The sequence below is a fragment of the Kogia breviceps genome, chromosome 6 (genome assembly GCF_026419965.1).
Source record: "Kogia breviceps isolate mKogBre1 chromosome 6, mKogBre1 haplotype 1, whole genome shotgun sequence".
NCBI classification, from domain to species: Eukaryota; Metazoa; Chordata; class Mammalia; order Artiodactyla; family Physeteridae; genus Kogia; species Kogia breviceps.
In genome coordinates this window covers 32,652,583-32,676,815 of record NC_081315.1, presented here as the reverse complement: position 1 = coordinate 32,676,815, position 24,233 = coordinate 32,652,583, and the positions used below count along the sequence as shown (strand labels likewise).

The following is a 24,233-nucleotide window of genomic DNA, read 5'->3' as shown; positions in this document are numbered from 1 at the left end:
CACAAATGGATTTAATTTCCTTAAGAGTCAGATTCCTTATATATTAAAAATGTCAAAAAATGACTTCAGTCACTTCCATTGATATTTCTGGAATATGTATTAAGTAAAATAAAGTAGGTAAAGTGTTTAGTGTAGAGCATAGCACACGTTAAGCAGTCATTAAAGGGAAGCAGTCACTGTCATTATTAAATGTCGTAATTAATATCGAAATTGCGAGGCATCTGCCATTGAACTTTACTACAATTAAGTTCCACACGGGTGGGAATCATGTCTGTTTTATCCAGCACTGTGTACTCAGAGCCTAGCACACTTCTTGGTGCCTAACAGATACTCAACAAATATTTGTTCCATATATTAACTTCCAAAGTCTAGCATTGTTACAGGGTAATAATGATGATTGGTCCCAGTTTTCACACTATTTTAAAATGACAGAAAAACATTAGATTTCTATTAAACGTATACCATATGCGTTTAAAATCTTACTCATTTTTCTGAATAGACTATAGTATGTATATAAATGTCTGTTTGTTGCAAGATACATGTCTTATACCTTTACTTTTCTACCTCCATTTTCTAGAGTATTTATAAAGTAGTAGTTTACTCATTCACCCATTTGTTCACTCATGCTACGAACACTGATAGAGCACCCACTACATGGCACCTGGTAGACAAAGATGGGTTAGACACAGAGCCTACCCTCAACGACATCTCGGTTGCACTGTCTACCGTGCCTTTTTAAAAGTGACTGGTGTCCAATGTTCAATTTGGTAGATTTGGGAGAATTCAATAGGCCATCTCAGAAGCCATGTGGAACAACGACCTGATGAGACAGATCAAGGAAGGAGGAGGAGCACCCCAGGCAAGGGAGCGGTGGGCAAGAGGGACTGGGAGGTGACAGGGACGGCAAGAACCGCAGTCCTCCCCGGCACCAGGACGGAAAAGGTCAGGGCAAAGCAGATCTCTCTGTGCTTTTATGAAGGACCTTCAGATATATTACTGAAGAAAGCAAGGTACAGAACAGTGAGTAGTCTGAGCCCATCTGTATGAAAAATGTGTTTGTATGTATACGTATTCCTGGAAGAGAAAGTAAGAAACCAAATAATGTTTATATCTTCCAAAGTGATATTAGTGACGGTAGGAAAAACTCTTATTTTATACTTCTCTGTAGGCTTATTTGAAAAATCTATTTGCATGTGTTACTTTTTAACTTAAAAATTTAAACTCTAAAAAAATTACATTCTCAAAGGTTCTGTTTTAGTCCCCTTATTTTCCCTCTCTCTGTTAATGCTGTCTGATAGGAATGTAATGTAAGCTACATATGTAACTTAAAGTTTGCTAGTAGCCACGTCAAAAAAAAAAAAAAAGAAAAAGAAACAGGGAAAATTCATTTTAGTTATGTATTTATTTAACCCAATATAACAAAAGGTACCATTTCAATATAAAAATTATTAATGAACTATTTTACATTCTTTTTAGGGGACTACGTCTTTGAAATCCAGTGTGTACTTTACACTCATGGCACATCTCAATTCAGACCAGCCCCCTTTCAAGAACTCAGTATCCACATGTGGCTTGTGGCTACCATATTGGACAGCACAACTCTATACACTTCTAAAATCTCATTTATGTATGAGAAGTTGATGCTATAGCATCAACTTTCACCTCCATGTGTAAGATTCTCAAATCCATATCTTTAGTCATGGCCTATTTTACAGGTTATCACCTCAAACTCAACCAATGTCAAACCAAAAAACAAAAAAAAAAATAAAAAAGAAACCCCAAACTAGCACCTCCTGATTTCCTAATTACTTTTATGACTCCACAGTTAGTCCAGTCAACCAGGATCAAAATTTCAGAGCAAAATTCATCCTTTCTTTCACCAGTTTGAACCTCAGTTTCCTCATCTATAAACTGGCAGCTATGCTATTTACCTCCTGGGTCGTGCAGATTCTGAAGGATAAAGGAGACTGTCAAGCACGATCTCCTTCTCTCCCACCCTATCCAGCTGACATTATACTTGACTGGCAGGATTATCTTCTTTCCCCCAAACACATGAAGATACGTGCAGAGAGAGTATGGAAAGAGGGATGGGGACCTTTCTACAGTGGAGGTTCAGACTTTGTAGGATCTTGTAAGGTTATAAATGACTGAGATTCAGATTTGAACTCTTTAGAATAAACAGGTACATTTACTTAGGAAGGAAACACTGGCATTCTTGCAAGGGAATCTGTTGGTTAATTTAATTCTGATTTTGCAATCCAGCCCAAAGATCAGAGACTATATATAACATAATAGCTTGCAAAAAAAATTATATACTTTCTTTCATGTCAGAATGGAAGATATATCAGTAGAGATCAAAAGGAATAGAGGAAACTCTTGTGTATTAACAAGAATATTATCACTACCTAATATTATGAACAGTGTTTGTTACTTAGAATGACTCAACAATATAATACCAAGTAGATGACAACCAGTGCCATTCTATTATATAATGAGAACTAGTGCACGTCTAAAAGAAAAAACTTAAATGTTGAACCAAAACCTCTTTTCCTTCCATTTCCTTTCATCACTCCCCGTTTAGCTGCACTAGATTCTACCAAGTGAAATAAGACAATGTGTCCTGACAATGTGTCCGTCATCTTAAACAGAACGATAAGCAAGGGTATTTTAGACCCTGGCTTTGGAAAAGTTAAATGAAAGTATTTCACTCAACAAATAGGTCCTTAAATTGAAGAGGGAAGAGATGAGATATTTTAGAATATGTGGTGGCCAGGGGTCTCTGTATTTGTTCTGGGGTCACAAAAGTTTCCTAGATGGAGGGAAGATGGAAAGGAAAAAATTCGAGGCAGAGAGGAATGAAAATCAGGGCTAAGAAGTTGGTGAGTAAAAGAAAGAAAAGGAGATAAGAAATTATATCCCTAGAACTACTAGGAATAAATACAGAGAATCCACATTTGTGTTAAAAGTTTGTCTTTCTGGGCTTCCCTGGTGGCGCAGTGGTTGGGAGTCCGCCTGCCGATGCAGGGGACATGGGTTCGTCCCCCGGTCCGGGAGGATCCCACATGCCGTGGAGCGGCTGGGCCCGTGAGCCATGGCCCCTGAGCCTGTGCGTCCAGAGCCTGTGCTCCGCAACGGGAGAGGCCACAGCAGTGAGAGGCCCACGTACCACCAAAAAAAAAAGTTTGTCTTTCTGAGCACCTGTTTAATTTTAGTGAATTCCACCGAAGAAGAAAGTAAGTCTCTCTCTGTTTATGGTCATGGCCATCAGACTTGGAGGAAATCCCATTAAACTACAAAAGTGTTTTCACTTGCTATCCTTTTACCTTTCAGGTTTTGATCAGTATCTATTAAAAAAAGGGAATATGATGAAACTACACCATATCCATTCCCCCAATCCTCTAGGGGGCATGAGTGTTCTTTCGTGTTTATTCCAATTGTTGTACCAACAGTATTCCAACTATCAGAATCCAGTTCTTCCAAGAAGAAAGCCTATTACATTTAGAACACTGAACCACTGAATGAAAAATACTTAATTTAGGAAACGCTTCTCCCTTAAATATAAAACCTGTTTCAATTTAATATATTAGATATAAAATATTTCAATAAAGTAGACATAAAACTGTCTCAATAACTATTTTAGTGTTAGTTTCTAAATTTGAAAAGACAGTCATAGTTTTGCTAGGGTATGAAACCAGAACAAATGGGTTGTCTCCAAACTAAAAGGGTATTTTCAAGAGGTCGCTAAACAGTGTTCATTCTACTGATGTTAAAGCTGTCATATTTGGGTATGTCTTACCACAAATACAATTATGAAAACAGAAAAGAAGGGGAGGAAGTTAGAGATACAGAAAGGCACTTTCTGTGTATATAGCCATAATACAGAGTCATCAAATCTCTAGTGGAACAAAACAAATCAATGACAATTGAAGATTCTTGTGCAATACAGTGGAATTAGAGATGACAGCTTTTATTCTCCCAGATTGAAAACACGCTGCCCCTTTCAAAACAGAGGCTCCAACCTGAGGGCGAATAATTACATAAGTAACTTCTTTTAATAAAAATGATAAGGTGACTGTGGTGATCCAATGACTTTAAAAAGGAAAATATAAATTCCTCCAATAAAAGACTAATGAGTGAATTTCGTGTATCTTCTGAATTCCAGAATCGATTATGAAGAGTGTCATCTCTGTAAATTTGGACAAAGAAGGAGTGACCACCAGGAGGTGGTATGAGGTCATGAAGCCAAAATCACAGCTGATCAAACAGACATCATGTTTTGCACAGGGTCATTAGAGGCACTGGGAAAGAAATCTTCTTCGATGCCTATTTCATACAAGGCACATATACAATCCAGAAATAAAATCTCATGTAACACTTACCCAAATCCTATAAGACAGATTTTTTAAATCCAAATTTGAAATATGAGGCTATTGAGGCTCAAGGAAGTCATATAATTTGCCAAAGGCCAAACAGTTAATAAACCGTAGAGCTGGGATTCCAACGGTTTGATCTGACTTAAAGCTCATGTTGTCAATAGAAAGAGAAGCCTAGACGGGGGAATGTGTAAGGCATAGTGAACATGGCCTTCAATACACCTGTGACAAAGTGTTTCATAATCTTCTTGTAAACAAATGTAGAAAATGGGCTGGATGACAATATTCTTTGATGACACCTTAGAAGAGAGATTTCTGTTGTCATCAAAGGGCTCTCTACTCTTCAGTGACTGACTGGATGAAGAAACAGAGGATGATGCTGGGAGTAACAGCAAGTGCGTCAAATGATGGGATCCCTCCAAGTGTAGCTCACTCACATTTTCTCCATGAAGCTGGCCCGCATTTTCTTTTCCCTCCAATTCCTATATCATATACTATAACATTATGGTTCTAGATTGTACCAAACAATTTATGATTGCTTAAAGGCTGACATGAATTGTTTTCTGTTATCTCTTGTGTATTTGTCTTTTTTCCTCAAAAGGCTTCTACATTTTTAAAAGGTAGGGACCATGTCTTATTAATTCTGTCTCTCCCATATCATCTATCACAGAAAGTACTGACAGATAGGAACTGAGAAAGTAGAAGGAACTTCATAAATGACAACTTGTAGGCTAATTTGGGAAATATAAATTGCCTCTTAATAACCTTTTCTAAAGGTTGTTGTTTTTCATTGAATTGAGGTAAACCTGACAGTATTTTAAAAAAAAAAATTATCCATGACATTTTCCACAGAACTAAAACAAATAATCCAAAACTTTATATGGAACCATAAAAGACCCAGAATTGCCAAAGTAATCCTGAGGAAAAAAACAAAGCAGGATGCATAACTCTCCCAGACTTCAGACAATACTACAAAGCTACAGTAATCAAGACAGTGTGGTATTGGTACAAAAACAGACATATGGATCAATGGAACAGAATAGAGAGCCCAGAAATAAACCCACACACCTACAGTCAATTAATCTTCAACAAAGGAGGCAAGAGTATAAAATGGGAAAAAGTCTCTTCAACAAGTGGTGCTGGGAAAGTTGGACAGTCACCTGTAAGTCAATGAAGTTAGAACACACCCTCACACCATACACAAAAATAAACTCAAAATGACTTAAAGACTTAAATGTAAGACATGACACCATAAAATTCCTAGAAGAGAGCACAGGCAAAACATACTCTGACATAAATCGTGCCAATGTTTTCTTAGGTCAGTCTCCCAAGGCAACAGAAATAAAAACAGAAATAAACAAATGGGACCTAATCAAACTTACAAGCTGTTTGCAGAGCAAAGGAAACTATAAAAACAAACAAACAAAAAAACACACACAAAAAAAAAAAACCCAAAGAGACAACCTACAGAATGGGAGAAAATATCAATATTTGCAAATGATGTAACTGACAAGGGCTTAATCTCCAAAATATACAAACAACTCATACAACTCAACAAAAAAAACCAAACAACCCAATCGAAAAATTCACAGAAAACTTAATAGACATTTCTCCAAAGAAGGCATACACATGGCCAGTAGCACATGAAAAGATGCTCAACATCACTAATTATTAGAGAAATGCAAATCAAAACTGCAATGAGGTACCATCTCACACTGGTCAGAACGGCCATCATTAAAAAGTCTACAAATAACAAATTCTGGAGAGGGTGTGGAGAAAAAGGAACCCTCCTACACTGTTGGTGGGAATGTAAATTGGTGCAGCCACTATGGAAAACAGTATGGAGGTTCCTCAGAAAACTAAAAATAGAACTACCATATGATCCTGCAATCCCACTCCTGGGCATATACCTGGACAAAACTATAATTCAAAAAGATACATGTACCCCTATGTTCATAGCAGCACTACTCACAATAGCCAAGACATGGAAACAAACTAAATGTCCATCAACAGATGAATGGATAAAGATGTGGTACATATATACAATAAAATACCACTCAGCCATTAAAAAGAACAAAATAATGCCATGTGCAGCAACATGGACATAACTAGAGATTATCATACTAAGTGAAGTAATTCAGAAAGAGAAAGACAAATACCATATGATATCACTTATATATGGAATCTGAAATATGGCACAAATGAACCTATCTATGAAACAGAAACAGACTCACAGACATAGAGAACAGACTTCCAGTTGCCAAGAAGGAGCAGGGGAGGGAGAGAGATGTACTGGGAGTTTGGAGTTAGTAGATGCAAACTATTACATTTAGAATGGATAAACAACAAGGTCTTACTGTACAGCACAGGGAACTATATCTAATCCCCTGGGATAAACTATAATGGAAAAGAATATTTTTTAAAATGTATAAAAAGCAAGCAACTGAGCAAACTAATTGCTTTATAAAATGAAGCCACATTTAGGTTATACATGAGTAGATTTATGACAATGTCATTGTGACTCTCACTTCATTAAACTTAGATGTAACGAAGTCAAGATGTCTTTACATATGAAAAACTGAATATTTTATTGGATCTGAGACCCAAAGAAAAAGACAATTTCATCTTGTATTTCCTGTCCCTTCTCTCGACTGGCCAGTTGTAGTTAATCTTACCTTAAACTTCCCATCTGATGAGAAGATGCTAACCCATTTATTATCATAATCTGCAATGATTATGTCCCCACTGGGATGCACAGCTACTCCCGTGGGCCGCTGCAGCTGCCCGGGAGAGCGTCCTCGTATGCCAAAACGACTTTTGAACTGTCCATCATTGGAAAATATCTGGAAAACAAATTACATTCATTGGAATGTGAACTAGCATAGAAATGAGTGGGAAAGACAGGCAAGAACATCTGTCATAAGTACTACAGGTCAGAACATGCAAACTATTTGAAGGAAAACCTATATACACATCATAAGCTTCCCTTTCTTTCCTTGCGTCTTAAGTCTTAAGTAGGAAAGTATGCAGGTCTATCTACTTATCAGTGTAAGTGGTTAAAGGTATACAATTAGGGGCCATACCTGCACGCACTGGTTGTTACTGTCTGCAATTAATATTTTCCCATTTGTAGATGCTGCTACCCCTTGAAGATTTGTAAATTCCCCTTTATTTCTTCCTTTGGTTCCTAAAAATAAACGATAAAACCACAGAAAATTAAACAATAGAGCGTTAGATTTCTCAGTTTCGGCAAGAGAACATTCAGTCTTCTATAGGTAGCCCGAGAATGCAATGTTTTTTAAAATTACACTTAAAAAAAAAGAGGAACCCGTCCCCTGACTTAGTCCATATTCTACTAAACTTCTCTTCCAGACCAATTCTGTAAAGTCTTTGCAAAATCACCTTTTGGGGGGCAAATACCAATCTTCTCTTATTAAACTATAGCTGCATATTAACATGATTAAAATATATTTAGATTTCACAAAGACACAATTATAAAAACTAATGTTACAATTGAGGACATTTTATAGGAGTGGGCCTTATTTGGGAGCTGTGCCAAAATCCCACCCACTCACTCAGCAGCTCTTAGACACCTGGACACTTGACTTTCGGCACTTTTAACAAACCGTAAGGTCAGAGAAGTTATAAAACTAGCAGGCTGATTTTCATACACTGGAGTGATTTATTTTCAAAGACTACTGTATCTCATAAGCTGTATATCTTTCCTGTAAAAGATACCTTGACCATGTTTTCTAGATTAAATAAATAAGAAAGGCAAAAGAAAATTAATTAATCCAAGTCATACTCTCATCCTTCTGGAGTTTCTTATGGAAGAGATGCAGCAGGAGAAAAAATAAAGCTAAGGTGACTACAGTTAACAGATGTTTGTTTTTGGCTTCCCTGGTGGCGCAGTGGTTAAGAATCCACCTGCTAATGCAGGGGTCATGGGTTCGATCCCTGATCTGGGAAGATCCCAGATGCCATGAAGCCTAGAAAAAAGCTCGCACGCAGCAACAAAGACCCAATGCAAGCATAAATAAACAAATAAATAAAACAGATGTTTGTTTTTGTTTCAAATGAAGTGTTTATAACTTATTTTAATAAGACCATGCAAATATTAACAGAAGGAACTTTGCTCAGAAATGACCAGGAAGGGGGTTTAAATTTTCATAGTTGGAGAGAGAGCGCTATGCGTCAGTTTTATCATTTCATTCATATTCAAAATAGCAACTTGATATTTGTTTTTAGACGTCAATGCAGGGCCTCAGGAAAGAGTTGAAAAGATATGCTGCTGATGGCCAATGTCAAGCCCATGCTTAGACTGCTTAGGAACAGGTAGACTCTTCTGAAACTGGTTTTTGCATGTAGGAAGTAAAACTGCGATATAATTAAACTCAGAACAAAATCAACAACAGAACTGCTGGGTGAATCATCTTATCGCCTGGTTCTCACCAGAGCCACAGGGTAGTTGCTTTATTGAGATCCTGAACCCTAACAAGATGACTCACCGCCTCTCTATCGCTTCCTAACATGAAACAAAACTCTGAGATCCAGATCCTCAAAACAATGTCTTCTAGGTTGTAGGACAAACGATTCTACTTTATTTCAGATGTTTCAGCGGAGATGATCTTTGTACCTGATCTGCACAGAATCCCTATAGTATTCAAGTCCATGGGATCAGCTAACACTCTAAAAATGGTGTGTTGGCATCTGTTGGTGGGTGGCAGGGAAAGGGGTGGTTGGCCCCTGAAGGAGGTTATGTGCCCACTTTGTATTAGCTTTTGGTCATTCCTTCTGAGGTCTGAGTAACACCTGGTTAACAGGTACAGCAAAACCGAAGGACCAGGAAAAGTAACAATTCTTCTAAAACGCTCAGTTTATAAATACTTTTTAAAAGGTAGTGGGGGCAAGGCCAGGGTCTCTCAAGAATAAAAACTTATGGGGCTTCCCTGGTGGCGCAGTGGTTGACAGTCCGCCTGCCGATGCAGGGGACAAGGGTTCGTGTCCCAGTCCAGGAAGATCCCACATGCCACGGAGTAACTAAGCCCGTGTGCCACAGCTGCTGAGCCTGTGCTCTAGAGCCCGTGAGCCACAACTGCTGAAGCCCGTGAGCCTAGAGCCCGTGCTCGGCAACAAGAGAAGCCACCACAGTGAGAAGCCCACGTACCACAACGAAGAGTAGCCCTGGCTCACCGCAACTGGAAAAACCCTGCATGCAGCAACAAAGACCCAACGCAGCCAAAAAAAAAAAAAGGTTGATAAATAGAAGCATGGAAATTATTAGTGGGATGAAGAACTGAGGACCAAATAAAGAAACATAATAAAAAAGAGTCCTACCAGTGAGCCTGGAGAAGAATTGACTGTAAAGAAAAACCCAGGCTGTTCTAGCTCCTGCTTTTGTAAAATTGGAAGTGCACCCATGGCTCAGAGGACATACAGGCAGGGGAAAGAAATACTGAAAGCGAGGAGGGGAGTAAGAAGCACCTGCACAGAGTACATGAGCATTGGTCTGCTGTCCTTAAACCTGCCTGCTGCCCTCTTCTATTTAAACTTTGGTCCATCCTGCTAAGGACAAAGCCTATTCTATTCAGAGAAGGCTCTGCAGGCAGCAGCAGTTGAGTTTTGAAATGAAAGGGAAAATGGAGACACGTGCTTTAGTAGAAGTTCAGGGGTGCCTTAGCCAAAAAGATTTAATTGTCCTTTGGAAAAAATAGAGGTGATGCTGAAGGAAGGAAAATATGTGAGCAAAAAATACTAGTACTTTTTTTTCTTCTCTGCAGAAATAAACACACATTTTTGAGTCTCACTATAAATGGGAAAGAATTGTACTTGGGGGTATAATTTTAAAACCTAGGAAGACATTTAGTTCTAAGGACTCTGTATCAGTACCATTTGGACCAAGGAGAAGGAAGATTCTGCCCCGTTTGAAATGAACGTGAGGATGGTGAGGATGCTCAGTACCTGCCATGAGAGCAACACATCTACATTGCAAAGGACCACACTGCTGGCGGGAGGTTCTCCAACCCCCTTCAAACTCCAGGCCGATGCGTTGGCCCCCGTGTTATTCTTGGTCTCAAGTTAACTAGAGCTTGAGTCTGCTGCCCCACATGTAAATAAAAAATCACAGGGCTGGAGGCACATCTGTTAGTCCCAGATTGCTTACATACTTTTGAAAGAGCTAGATGCAACAGGCATTGTCATTTAAATTTTATATTTGTTTTAAAAAATCTTTCTCTTTAAGCCACAGGGCTCGGTTTCCAAATAGCTGGGGTTGGCATTTTCGTAACAACACTTGATTCTTATGAGCATCTTTTGTCCTGTCAGAGCTATTGATCATCATTTTTCTTGTTTTTTACAAAAAACTCTATTTGTGTTTTTTTAAGTACAGCCGGAACATAGTGTTACTCCTAAGGATTAAAAGAAATCTACCAGCATACTCTTGAGGGACAATTAATGCTGACTATTTTTACTAGCAGTTAAACTAGAAAATCTTAACGTTGAATAATGATGCAGAACTACAGCATAACATCATTATGCTGAAATGCCCAAAGTCCAAGTGTTTGTAAAGTGTCTTGGGACCAAAATAAAACTGTCTTGCGACCAAAATAAAATAACAGAAATTCCAGAAGTTAGAAATAATTTGGAGTCATGCGTCCCTCTTCAAAATATTTAGTAAATACTGTTTAGTCTATAGAAAATTTCCCCACCCTCCACAAAGTATTCTAAATAATGAAAACTAGTTCTTTCGTAACGAATATAAATGTAACATAAAACATATACAGTAGTTATAAAATCTTTTCCTGTCTACTCTGATGTAAAAGATTTCACTTGATGGCTACATTTTGGCTAGTAAAATGAATAATGTGAGTCTTTAAAGTAATTGTAAACAATTTGACAACAATTCCATAAGATAATTACACTTGTTTTCCCCAGACTTCCCAGATTTTAAACTAGTCTATGAAGCACAGAATGAATTTTCAAACCAACAGCTTCTCATCTGTGCTCCTGCCCTTGCCTCCAGGAAGATGACAGAAGTAAGGTAATAAGTCCCTGGATTGAAATAGGAGATCAATAACCACAAATTTCCTCTCACCCCCACTCCAACTTAGTAAGAAAATTAATGCTAAATGAAAATAGATACTTAGAATGAGATAACGCAAGAGGATGAAATGGAGCCATACATAGGGTCTAACACAGGATCTTTAACCAAGTACGTGTTTAACGTTTGTTTGCTGAATGAATGGGTCCCTAAATGAATTATTAATGACTGAGTAAATTACAACACGCATTACATCATGGGAAAAGAAAGTGTTCAGTAATATTTACAGCACTTTCATATACATTATCTTGTGCACTCCCTATAACAACCCCAAGAGTTAGCAGGATAAATATTATTCCATTTTATAGATGAGAAATTGAAGCTGGGCATATCACAAAGGTAGGGAAGAGACAGAGCAAAGAATAAAACCTGGTTCTCCCGACCCTTTATATATTTTTTAAATACACACATTGCTTCTAATTGGGCATTAGGATATCAGGTTTCTGAGGTGAGAATAATTACACTTTGGGTTCACATGAATCATGCTTTCTCCATTAAATCTTTCAGAAAACTCCATTTTAACTGGTTCACTGTCTCCCTCACTAAACTATGAGCTCCCTGGGGGACGAGGCAACATCTGTCCTGTTCTCTGTTGCATCCTAGAACACAGTGCAGTGCCTGACACTCGGTAAATAACAGCGGCATCTTTTTACATTTGAAATCCAAGAGGAGTTTCCAAGGATGAGATTCTCAAGGGGTGGGGACAGGGTTCCTATAATGACCTCAGATGCCAAATTAGCATGCTCTCCCTTCCTTTTAGGCAGGAAAGGTGATGGTTTGCAGAGATGAGGCAGGGAAGAGGGACATAAAATATCGTACCTTCCTGTAAAGCCTCTGAACTCATGCTAAGTGATTTTACACAGCCATTTGATATGACAAGAGAGCAACTGATCTAGAGTACAAATGAACGATTCATTCAACACATCCCAAGGATTCATTAAGGTTTGGTGGATGAATTGCATAATTTGAAACAATTCATCTGTAATTCTTTCACTCCCTCCCACCTCTTCAGGCTCCCCCTTTGTTCAATGATTTTTTTTTTAGTAGCTGACAAAACCAGCTCATGGCTTCTAGTCAGCAAACTCTGACAGTGCAGGGAAAAATAATCCCTGTGTTTCAAGGACTCAACAGATGCTCTAAGCTCTACACTCCTTCAAGACTGTTTTGCAATTCAATATTAGAGTAAGACAATAACTCATTCACAGTGGGTATGCATTATGTTTTCAGGTGTGGGAGATGTCATATATCTCAACTTTGGAAAACCACAGTAGTTAAAGGACAATATAGATGAAGAAGAATTGTCATGCAATTGAAAAGGCAGGGGCATCAGAATCACAGGTGGCTTGGGTTCCTTCCTGGGCTCCCCTGAGCCTCCATTCCTTCAAAGCTAAGGATGATTGTCCTGGTAATTTGGCTCTTGAGGGGCAGGGGCTGTAGGGCTGGGGGAGGAGTTCTGATTTGTAGTATTGGCCCGTTTCTATTGTGTAAATGCTACCTTCACTGCTGATTTCAATGAATTCAGTAAAGATGCAGATACAAAATTAACATACAAAGTTCAGTAGTGCTTCTATACACTAACAATGAATTTTCTGAAAAAGAAACAAAGATGTTGATCTCCCTGATAATAGCATCAAAAACAATAAAATACTTAAGAATAAATTTAACCAAGGAGTTTGTGAAAGATCTCTACTCTGAAAACTACAAGATATTGATGAAAGAAACTGAAAAAGATACAAATAAGTGGAAAGGTATTCTGTGTTCATGGACTGGAAGAATTAATATTGTTAAAATGTTAATACTACCAAAAGCCATCTATAGATTCAATGGAATTCCTATCAAGATTCCAATGGCATGTTGCTAAGAAACTAGTATTTTTAATAATTAACTTACTTATGCAGTAAATTTTTAGTTAATAAAATGTTGCAATATATTTTGAAATATGCTATCAGAGACAGAATATATTTATGTAAAACATAGATGTATGTGTGTGCGTATTTATATAATGTTTTATGTTAGTGTGTACAACTTGGTGGGTTTCCCTATGAAATATTTCATTATCATGTCAGAGGAAGAAGAATATTTAAAGTTAAATATTCAAATGTCTTCCCTGCGAACACAATGTTAGTCAGTAGTAATGAAGAGGTGCATAAAATGAATATTGCCAAAGAAGTCTTGAGATTACTCTTATAAAATGGTTAAAACTCTTATGAGTTGAAAGCTTTTCAACTAGCTTCTAGTTTTTTTTTTCAACAACTGTTTTATGGATATGATAACAATTATTGTCTGTATATAGCCTGGAGCAATGCAATGCCTTATCTGTATTACTAATTTATGGCCTTGTAAGCAGGTTACTTTGAAGTCCAGGTTGACTTTTCTCAGGCCTTGGCCAATCTGTGTAATTGATGGTAGTGTGGTGTTAATATATGATGCACAGCATTTACATATTGACAGATGCCCTGGGGTGGAAACTACCTGCTGAATTGTTTTTCCAGTAGGATGTGAAAATTTGTATATTGTAATACTCCATTAAACATTTAAAAATTAAAAAAAATTCCAATGGTAATCTTTAAAGAAGTAGAAATAACATTCCTAAAACTTATATGGAACCACAAAAGACCCTGAATAGCCAAAGAAATTCTGAGAAAGAACAAAGCAGGGAGGCATCACACTCCCTGATTTCAAGCTATAATATAAGGCTATAGTAATCAAAACAGTATGGTACTGGCATAAAAACAAACAGACCCATGGAACAGAATCAAGAGCCAAGAAAATTACCCAAATATATACAGTCAACTAATATTTTGACAAGGGAGCCAAGAATACTCAAGAGAGAAAAAACTTCATGCTAGGATAATTGAATATTCACATAAAAGAATGAAATTGGACCCCTGTCTTACACTACTGACAAAAATTAACTTGAAATGGATTAAATATAAGACCTGAAACCAGGTCTAATTTCTTCCTAGAAGAAAACAGGAATAGAGCTCTCTGACTCGAGCTTTGGTAATGATTTTTTGGATATGACACGTAAAGCACAAGCAAGAAAAGCAAAAATACACAAGTGGGACTATATCAAACTAAAACACTTCTGTCAATGAGCAAAAGAAACCATCAATAATGTGAAAAGGACTTCCCTGGTGGCGCAGTGGTTAAGAATCCTCCTGCCAATGCAGGGGACATGGGTTCGATCCCTGGTCCAGGAAGATCCCACATGCTGCGGAACAACTAAGCCCGTGCACCACAACTACTGAGCCTGTGCACTAGAGCCCACAAGCCACAACCACTGAAGCCCGCATGCCTAGATCCCGTGCTCCAAACAAGAGAAGCCACCGCAACGAGAAGCCCGCACACCCCAACAGAGTAGTCCCGGCTCACCGCAACTAGAGAAAGACCGCACGCAGGAATGAAGACCCAACGCAGCCAAAAATAAAATAAAATAAATTTATAAAAATAATGTAAAAAGACAACCTACAGGATGGGCAAAAGTATTTGCGCACCATATATCTGATAAGAGGTTAATATCTAAAATACATAAAGAACTCATACAATTCAGTAGCAGAAGACTAAATAACCCAATTAAAAAATGGGAAAAGGGGGCTTCCCTGGTGGCGCAGTGGTTGGGGGTCTGCCTGCCGATGCAGGGGACGTGGGTTTGTGCCCCGGTCTGGGAGGATCCCGCGTGCCGCGGAGCGGCTGGGCCCGTGAGCCGTGGCCGCTGAGCCTGCGCATCTGGAGCCTGTGCTCCACAACAGGAGAGGCCACAACAGTGAGAGGCCCGCGTACAGCAAAAAAAAAAAAAAAAAAAAAAAAAAAAAAGGGAAAAGGACCAGAATAGACATTTTTCCAAAGAAGATTCACCAAAGGCCACATGAAAAGATGCTCAACATCACTAGTCATTAGGGAAATGCACATTTAAAACACAACAAGAGGGCTTCCCTGGTGGCGCAGTGGTTGAGAGTCTGCCTGCTGATGCAGGGGACACAGGTTTGTGCCCTGGTCCGGGAAGATCCCACATGCCGCGGAGAGGCTAGGCCTGTGAGCCATGGCCGCTGAGCCTGCGCGTCCGGAGCCTGTGCTCCGCAACTGGAGAGGCCACAGCAGTGAGAGGCCCGTGTACCGCAAAAAAAAAAAAAAAAAAAAAAAAAAAAAAAAAAAAAACAGAAACAAAACACAACAAGATACCACCTCATGCCTGTGAGAATGGCCAACAACAAAAAGACAAAAGATAAAAAATGCTGGCATGGATGTGGACTGTTGGTCCTTGTGCACTGTTGGTGGGATGGTAAATTGGTACAGCTGCTATGGAAAACAGTATAAAGGACCTTTGAAAATTAAAAATAGAGTTACCATATGATCCAGCTATTCCACTTCTGGGTATTTTTGCCTAGGAAACAAAAACCCTAACTCAAAAAGATACATGCACCCCCATGTTCACAGAAGCACTATTTACAACAGCCAAGACATGGAAACAACCTAAGTGTCCATCGATGGATGAATGGATAAAGAAGTTGTGGGCCGTGTGTGTGTGTGTGTGTGTGTGTGTGTGTGTGTGTGTGTGTATGAACATTATTCAGCCATAAAAGGGAGAAAAATTCTACCGCTTGCAACAACATGGATGGACCCTGAATGTATTATGCTAAGTGAAGTAAGTCAGACAGAAAATGACAAATACCATATGATCTCACTTATATGTGGAGTCTATAAAAAACCAAAAGACCAAACTCAGAAAAGAGATCAGACTTGGGGTTACCAGAGGCGGAGGGTTGGAGAGGGGCAACTGGAGGTGAAGTAACTTCCCCAGCTGCATGTGTAGGAAAGTGGCAGTGTTGGGGCTGGAACCCAAGGCTGTGTAGCCTCTGAGGCCACAGCTTTAACCATTCACTCTTCTACCTCACGTCCCTACATCACTCAAGTCAAACAGCTGGAAGTTCAATTTGGTCCTCAAGTCCTACACTCTCCCTCCTAAGCGTGTTATAAATCTGCCACGTGCTCTCTACTCCACTGCATCACTCTTAATTCTGGCACTTGTAACAGCTCACATGGACTACTGCCACAGGAAGCAGCTCCCTGCTTCCCTGGGGACATTGTCAGTAGATCCCCTATAATGTCCCCAGCCTCTCTAAAAATCAATGTCTCAGCAAGTCACTACATTACATTATACTGTTCAGTGCCTCCCCATCACCCACATGGTTCTCAAACCTCAGTGTGCAGAAGCATCGTGGAGCTGGTAGAATGCAGATTCCTGGTGCCTCCCCCAGAGATTCTGATTCTGTAAATGCAGTATGGAATTCAGGAATTCTCATTTTTACCAAGCACCCCAAGGAATTCAAGTGCTTTATGGGAAACACAGGTGTACAGAACAAAGTCTCAGCTCCTTTGCAAGGAAACAGAACCTCTTCTCTGCTATCTTACTTCATTTAACACTCCAGGTAATGGAATCATTTACAGTTCCTCGAAACTACTTAGTTTCTCATCTTCTTTCCCTTCATCTAAATCTCCCTTTTCCTCCTTTCATCTGACAGACTCTTTCTCTTTCAAAGCCAGCTTAGGTTCAGATGTCACCTCTAGATCCTTCCTTAACTCCCTGCTGCTTGCCAGCCTCCTCCCCCACCCCACCCCAGCCTCTGAAGGTACGCATACTGAAGGTACCACATTTGTCACACGCCTGTCCCCTTCCAGACTATGGCCTCTTCTAGGTCAGGGTCAGAATCTCACTATGGCGAGCTGCGTCTGACCAGCAGAATAACAGTCACCACACGCTAGATTCTTCTCGTATCACACTTTATTGGAGTACAGCTTGGTTATGGAAAGATGGAAGGAAGACCCCGCAGCCTTAGCGGCAGCTGCCTATATAAGATTCGGGGTACTGTGCAAGTCTCTGACTGGTTCATATCGAAGGCATAGCTACACGTCGCCTTCGGACTGGTTACTGCTCTAAAACCTTGTTAGCATATCTCAACGCATGCGCACTGGCTACAGGATGGATGACTCAGCTTTTTCTATCCTGCTTTGCGGCAACGCTTTGCCGCGCCCCACATCTCACCCCTCCTTTTAAACCAGGACCCAGCCACGTATGAGGCACATAGTAGGAGCTCAAACAGCAGGGGCCCATCTAACTACGGGGGGGGCTGGATAATCGGGGAGGAAGGTGAAAACGTGAGTCAAAATTTCCCCTGAAAATCCTTTATATCGCCCAGAAAGTGATGGTTCCTTTTCACAAATACACAAAATTAACACACGTTATTTAGGGTTGTTAGATGAATCCTAATACATGTTTTATGACAACTATGTAGCTTGCGACATGAAAGCAGTGCCTCAAGAAGCTCAGTATGTGGGACCAGTTGAGGGAACAGCAGAAACCCAGTTGCCAGCTTATGTGTGTAGTTGGATTTGAATGAATTCTGACTTCATTCAATACATGCAGAGGGGGAACTGTTCCAATCATGAATGTTCCAGTATCACGGAACAACCACCTAACAACCCGACTGTACAGTACAGACAGGCTTAGAGTCCTAAAACAAAGCTATAACTGTAAAAGAAAGTTGAACTCTTCTAATTATTTACATAAACTCTCCCCATATGTAGCCAACAGTATAGCTTTTGAAAAGACAGGTTCTTAGAAGGCCAGTACTGTTTGTCTAATATTGCCTAGCACAGCTCTGTGCATGGGAATACATGTGATGACTGCCCTTGAGCTTATTGCTTTGTTGCCTGGTCTGTAGTTCCCTGGGCTTCAAAACTGGAATCTGACAGTGGTGAGCAGGAAGTGAAATCATGCAGTAAGTCATGACTTCATTCGATTCAAATAGGCAAAGTACTTAGGCAAAGTGTCCTTGTGGGTTGGGGATTATAAATGATTAAAGGTGTCATCTTTGACCTCAAGTAATGCATAATATCATCAGGAAATAAGACCTCAGCAGAAATAATAATCCACCACAGTGGATTCTAAAAGAGACGGTGGGACTTGAGGGAAGGATAAAATTGGGGAAAGAATTCACGGCTGGAGGTGCCCAGGTGTGAAAGCATAGAGGGTGTTCAAGGAGCTGTGGACTCCAACACTCACCTGTCCAGCTCCTCTCCCCAGTGCCCCCACCACTTTCCACCCCTCTGACCTTTGTTCCCCCTGCATCTTCTCATGGACGTGTCCCCCCTAAAACATTAATCACGTTCACTCCTCTTCCCCTTGCCTTTGTCCTCCACACTGGTCCCTTGCCCAGGATGCCATTTCAACTTGGATAAGTTGTATTGGTCCTTCACGTCTGGTTTAAAGTCCTTCTCCTAATCCATGTTATTAGTAGATCACACATCGGTCACCCCAAACCTCTGTTAAGTTCCTAGAGGGAAAAGATCTCATTTCTTTCATCTCTGTATTCCCAACGCCCAGCAATGTTTTATGAGCTATATTACTGCATAATGGTGGTGTCTTTTGGCTAGACTCTGGATTAGATTCATAAAGTTAAAGAGGAATGGATGAGTAAGACCCATCTCCCTTGCTGCCCTTACATACCTGAGGTGTATAGCATCTGTTATAAGCTGAACTGTATCTCCACAAAATTCAAATGTTGAAGTCCAGTCCCAACCTCCAGTACCTCCGAATGTAACTGTATTTGGAGTTAAGATCTTTAAAGGTGATTAACTTAAAATGAGGCCATTAGGGTGAGGCCCTAACCCAATATGACTGGTGTCTTTCTAAGAAGAAACACCAGGGGTGTGCGTGCACAGAGGGACAACCACGGGAGGACAAAGCAGCCAGAAGGCGACCGTCTGCAAGTCAAGAAGAGAGGCCTCCCAAGAAAGCAACCTTGCCGCCACCTTGAGCTTGGACTTCCAGCCTCCAGAGATGTGAGAAAATAAATTTCTGTTGTTTAAGTCAGCCAGTCTGTGGTATTTTGTTATGGCAGAGGAGAATCAGAATCAGACCCGGATCTGGCTCTTTTTCCACTCTGCACACTGCCTGGGAAGTGGACTGGGGTCCCTTGGCTGGGGGAGGGGAGATTCTAAATGCGAGACTGAATTTGTTTTTAATGCAGATCAATGGGGGAGCAGCAAGGTCAATTGTTTTAGAAGAAAAGGCAGCAGGGGACACCTAACAGCCTTAATAGCATGTGCAAAAACAACCGTTCTCTTTATTTAGCTCCTCCTACATGCCAGGCATTAAGCTTGGAACTGAGTCCTGAGAAGCTGATATTTTAATCTTTTCTTTGTATGGACATGGAAACTGAAGGCCAGGGAAGCTGAGAGACCTGGCCAAGGTTGAAATAAGTGGTAGAACCGGAGTGGCAGGCCTGGGAGGCTCCAATCCTGCACCGGTCCCGGCCCACCCACTCTGCTTTGGCAGGTATCTCAATGGCTTCTGTACCCACACTGCATAAATGGCCAGTGAATGCATGAGGGCCTCCATGCCCTGAATGGAGAGTTTACTTGCCATATTATGGTCTTTACCAAGATTCACCCTAAAGAATAATAAATAATATAGAATACTAAATAATAAAGAGAAATGAATAATAATGGAATAGCTTTTGGCCAAGAATGCTCCAAGGAGCCTTATTTTCCCAAGATGTTCCATGGAAAAAATTCTGTGGTCAGACAAGTTTGGAAGTGCTGCCTGTTATCCCTCCACTGCCTTTGAGACTGCCATTGTGGCAGTAAAAAAACAAACAAAAAACTGTGCACATCAACAGATTCTAAAGGTACTACAGTAAAAAAAAAAAAAAAAAAATCTGATTCCTTCACTTAAACTAAGCTTTCCCTAATCTCTCTGAACCACAGAATTGTTTTTCTACATGTGTCAGTGAACATACCTCACAGCACCCGTTTAGAGATACCGCATTGTAAGACTGAAGAAGCAGAAAGAGAAGCAGGCTGGAGCCACTTTTGGATATGGTAGCTAACATGCAAACTTTTTTCTTAAGAATTATCAAATTGTGGGGACTTCCCTGGCAGTCCAGTGGTTAAGATTCCATGCTTCCACTTCAGGGGACATGGGTTCGATCCCTGGTCAGGGAACTAAGATCCCACATGCCGTGTGAAACAGCCAAAAAATAAATAAATTTTTAAAAAGAATTATCAAATTGTTAGTTGTTTACGTTTAGTTTGCTTTCTATTTAGAAAATAAACAGCTTCAAAAAATCTGACGCAATAAATCTGACAAGGGAAGGGCTATTTGCATTCCCAAATCCCCTGGCTCATCCTAAACCTTCTTGCTTCCGCCCCAACCCCATTCCATTCTCCAGGTTTCCACCCACCCCTTCCCCTTCGGGGCTGCTCTCCAGCTACAGGCGACTGGACATGGCAACTTGCAATGCACCATGTCCCTCACCCCCTGCCCTTACAACAAGGAAGCAGTGACAGGGAGGCATCAGACCCTCTGCCCACAGTTAGAGCCCACGCTGGCAGATTCCAGAGAGATGTGTGAACTTATGTGGTAGAAGTATCTCTCTGCCTTGGGGTTAGGCAGGAGTACTCTAGACATTCCCACGGTGGGGCGGAGGGGAAGGTTACCAACAGTTCCTTTAAAATGTCCAGATGATGTACACAGTGCTATATTTAAAATAGCACAGGGAACTCTACTCAGTATTAGGTAACAACCTAAATGGGAAAAAAATTTGAAAAACAATAGATACACGTATATGTATAACTTTGCTGTACACTTGAAACTAACACAGCATTGTTAATCACCTATACTCCAATATAAAATAAAAAGTAAAAAAAAAAAAAACCTGCTACCAAAAAAAAACCGTCTAGATTATGAGTGCTGTGATTTTTCTAACTCTCTTTTTGCTTATTTTCAGTTTCTAATTTTCCATAATGAATATGCAGCACTTGTGTGTTAAGGAGGAGGAGGAAGAGGGGGGAAGAACGGGAGAGAGGCGGGGTGGAGGGAAGGGAGAAGGAAGGAAGGAGGGATGAGGGAGGAGGGGAAAATAAATCATAAAATCTCCGGATAAGGAGATTGCATGAGCTCACCTAATAAAATACACGCGTATCTCCCAGCACCGTCAGCCTTAGCTGTGACCTGCAAAGCTGCAATTTGCAACACTTTCCCAGTCACCCCTTAACCACAGGTACAGCGCCGCCTCCCCCTTACCCACTCGGAAGATGAGATCGTCTTCGATGGGATTCTCTTTTCGTTTCCCGGTGCTGTACATGCTAGCGGGTCTCTTCACAGCCTTCTGCTTCACATGGCCGCTCCCCGGGGACTTCACGCGCCTCTTCACGCCCTCGGTGGTGGGGGACACGTCCGCCGACCGGATCACCTTCAGCTTAAACGGGCTGCCGCGGATGTGCTGGTCGTAGAGCCGCAGGGACAGTGTGAAGTCGCCCTCTTTCTGTACCGTGTACAGGAACTCGTACGTGCCGTTCTTGTTGTCCAGGATCTCCCCGTCCGCCACGCTGCCGTCGGGCGTGCTCAGCTCGGCCGTGATGTAGGCGTTGCCCGTTTTGCACAGCTCGCCGTCTTTGTCCTTGGTTGTTATGGTAACCGACATGGGCTGCCCGATGATGGTCTGCCGCAGCCCCTCGCCCGTGGCCACCGTCTCGGAGGCGACGGCGTTGGTGGTTAAAATCGTCCCGAGGTTGTGGATGGACTTCTTGAGCCCCTCGGTCTCCACGATGAAGTCCAGCTGGTCGTTTTCTCGCGGGTGCAGCGGAAAATCCTGGTCCGCCAGTTCGTTCAGCTTCTCGCTCATCTGCTTCTTCACAAGCAGCACCTCCGTCTCCGTGCCGTGGTTGAGGGCCTGCGCCGTGAAGCTGCTGCAGCTCTTGATACTCTCCTGCCCCTCAAGCAGAGTATCCAGCTGCGACTGGAGTACCTGCGGGGAAACCAAGCCGGGTGAGCTCTTCCCAGGGCGCCCGCGCCCGCACCTGCCCGCGCTCTTGGCCCCCGGCAGGGGGTGTTCAGTTTAACCTAGGGAACCCCGTTCTCACGCTGAATCCTAAATCGCCTTACCAGTCCCTTCTCTTTCCCTTCCTCCTCGCCTGTCTCTCCCACATACATTTTTATGGGATCATGTGTCTTGGATAGGCGCAAGCAGAAACGTCACCGACAGCTTGGCAGCCAGATTGCTATGCCTGACATCTGAAATTTTATTCATTATTCAGTATCTTTGTCTAATGTCCAAAGCTTCCCTGTCACCACCTAAAGGAACAGAAACCAGACAAACGAAAACTCCACACCTGAATATCGGAAGCTTTCATCCCTGGTTCTGTGATGGGATGTGCAGAGTTAAACAAAGGCTGAAGTCACGGTTCACTCTGAAGTTGACTAACAGGTTGGTGTGGGTGAGAGAGCAATTGAGACTATTAGACATTATAATTAAGGAAGGAAAACAATCCAGTTTAACCCTAAATCCTGAAAGCATTACTTTATATTCAACTTTGCCTTGTGTCAAGTTATCAAGTGGTACTTAAGGCCACAGAATCATAGTTTTGCTGAAAACAGGAAGGAAGAAATAGCTGGATAAGCCACTAAATGAAAACTACTGTTTACTGAACAACAGTGACACTTAACCCATTTGAGTCCCCTTTACCGCTGGTAGAACACAGTAAGCTGGCGCCAGGGAGGCCCTGGATAGTGCCCCTCTCACAGGATGTCTGTAGGAAAGGGTGGAGTCTTACTTTGTGTTTGAGACCATAGTTGACCTCCAGCTCCATAAGCAGCACACTCTTGCGCACATTTAAAGTCTTCTGGAGTTCATCAAAGGTAGAATGGATGTCATCCACGATGCTGGCCTTTTGGTCGGTTAACTGATGGATGATTTCTGAGATGAACTGAAGAGCAGAATCTATTTCTGGGAGCCTGGAAGACAGTTATCAGAGGTCGTTATTATAATAAGATCCACATGGAAATAGTAAAAAAAAAAAAAAATCTATCCAAACGCTATATTTTGTCAAGAAACATCTTCTGTGCCTTTCATCATCTTTAAAAAGTGATAACTGAAGAACAGAGTGAATAAGACATGACATAATTACTGCCTTTGAGAGATGAGATTTTGAGGGTCCACGTCTATTTCAACCTACTTCAATTATTTAATTTTAAAAATTGATGGTACAAAGCCTCGAAGCTCTCAGAACGCCATGGCTTTTTCTCACACTCTAAATCAGCTGTTCTCTACAATGGATAAACAACAATGTCCTACTGTAGAGCACAGAGAACTATATTCAATATCCTGTGATAAACCACAATGGAAAGGGATTTTTTAAAAAAGAATGTATATATATATATATATATATATATGTATAACTGAATCACTTCGCTGTACAGCAGCAATTAACACATTGTAAATCAACTACACTTCAATAAAAAAATAAGAAGAAAAAACTAAATCAGGCGTTCTCTAACTTGACATATTGATATTTTGGGCCAGATAATTCTTTGTTGCAGGTGGCTGTCCTGTGAATTGTAGGATGTTTAAAAGCATCCTTTCCTCTACCCCTCTCCCCCACACAGTTGTGACACCAAATTGTCTCCAGGCATTGCCAAATGTCCCTTGGGGGGTATCATCACCCTTGGTTGAGGACCACTGGTCTAAATACATAGCTGTATCTTTTTACCCAATCACATGAAAAACTTATCCAAACTCAGAGTTTCCTGGGAATTTCTTGCAAGTTTCCAAGTTCTTTTAATTAGTATAGAACAGCCACACTTTTCTCACTTCAACTTTTGGTAAAGAGATTTATTTTCATTTTGCTGTTTATTTCCTCTCTTTGGTCTTTCTCACGCATCACACAGCTACTCTGTTTCTTCATTTCCATGCCAAATA

At 40.8% G+C, this 24,233-nt stretch overlaps 1 protein-coding gene across 17 annotated transcripts in view; it reads right to left on the bottom strand.

Moving 5' to 3' along the window:
* TRIM2 (tripartite motif containing 2) overlaps window positions 1–24,233 on the bottom strand; it is a 169,966-nt gene that overhangs the window by 16,737 nt on the left and 128,996 nt on the right. For all 17 annotated transcript variants that reach the window (XM_067035685.1, XM_067035688.1, XM_067035684.1 and 14 more), the window contains 4 exons: window positions 23,089–23,269; window positions 21,560–22,283; window positions 7,457–7,560; window positions 7,049–7,216 (listed from right to left, as the gene is read on the bottom strand). In XM_067035685.1, the coding sequence (XP_066891786.1) occupies window positions 7,049–7,216; window positions 7,457–7,560; window positions 21,560–22,283; window positions 23,089–23,269 (1,177 nt within the window). The remainder of the gene's footprint in view (window positions 1–7,048; window positions 7,217–7,456; window positions 7,561–21,559; window positions 22,284–23,088; window positions 23,270–24,233) is intronic.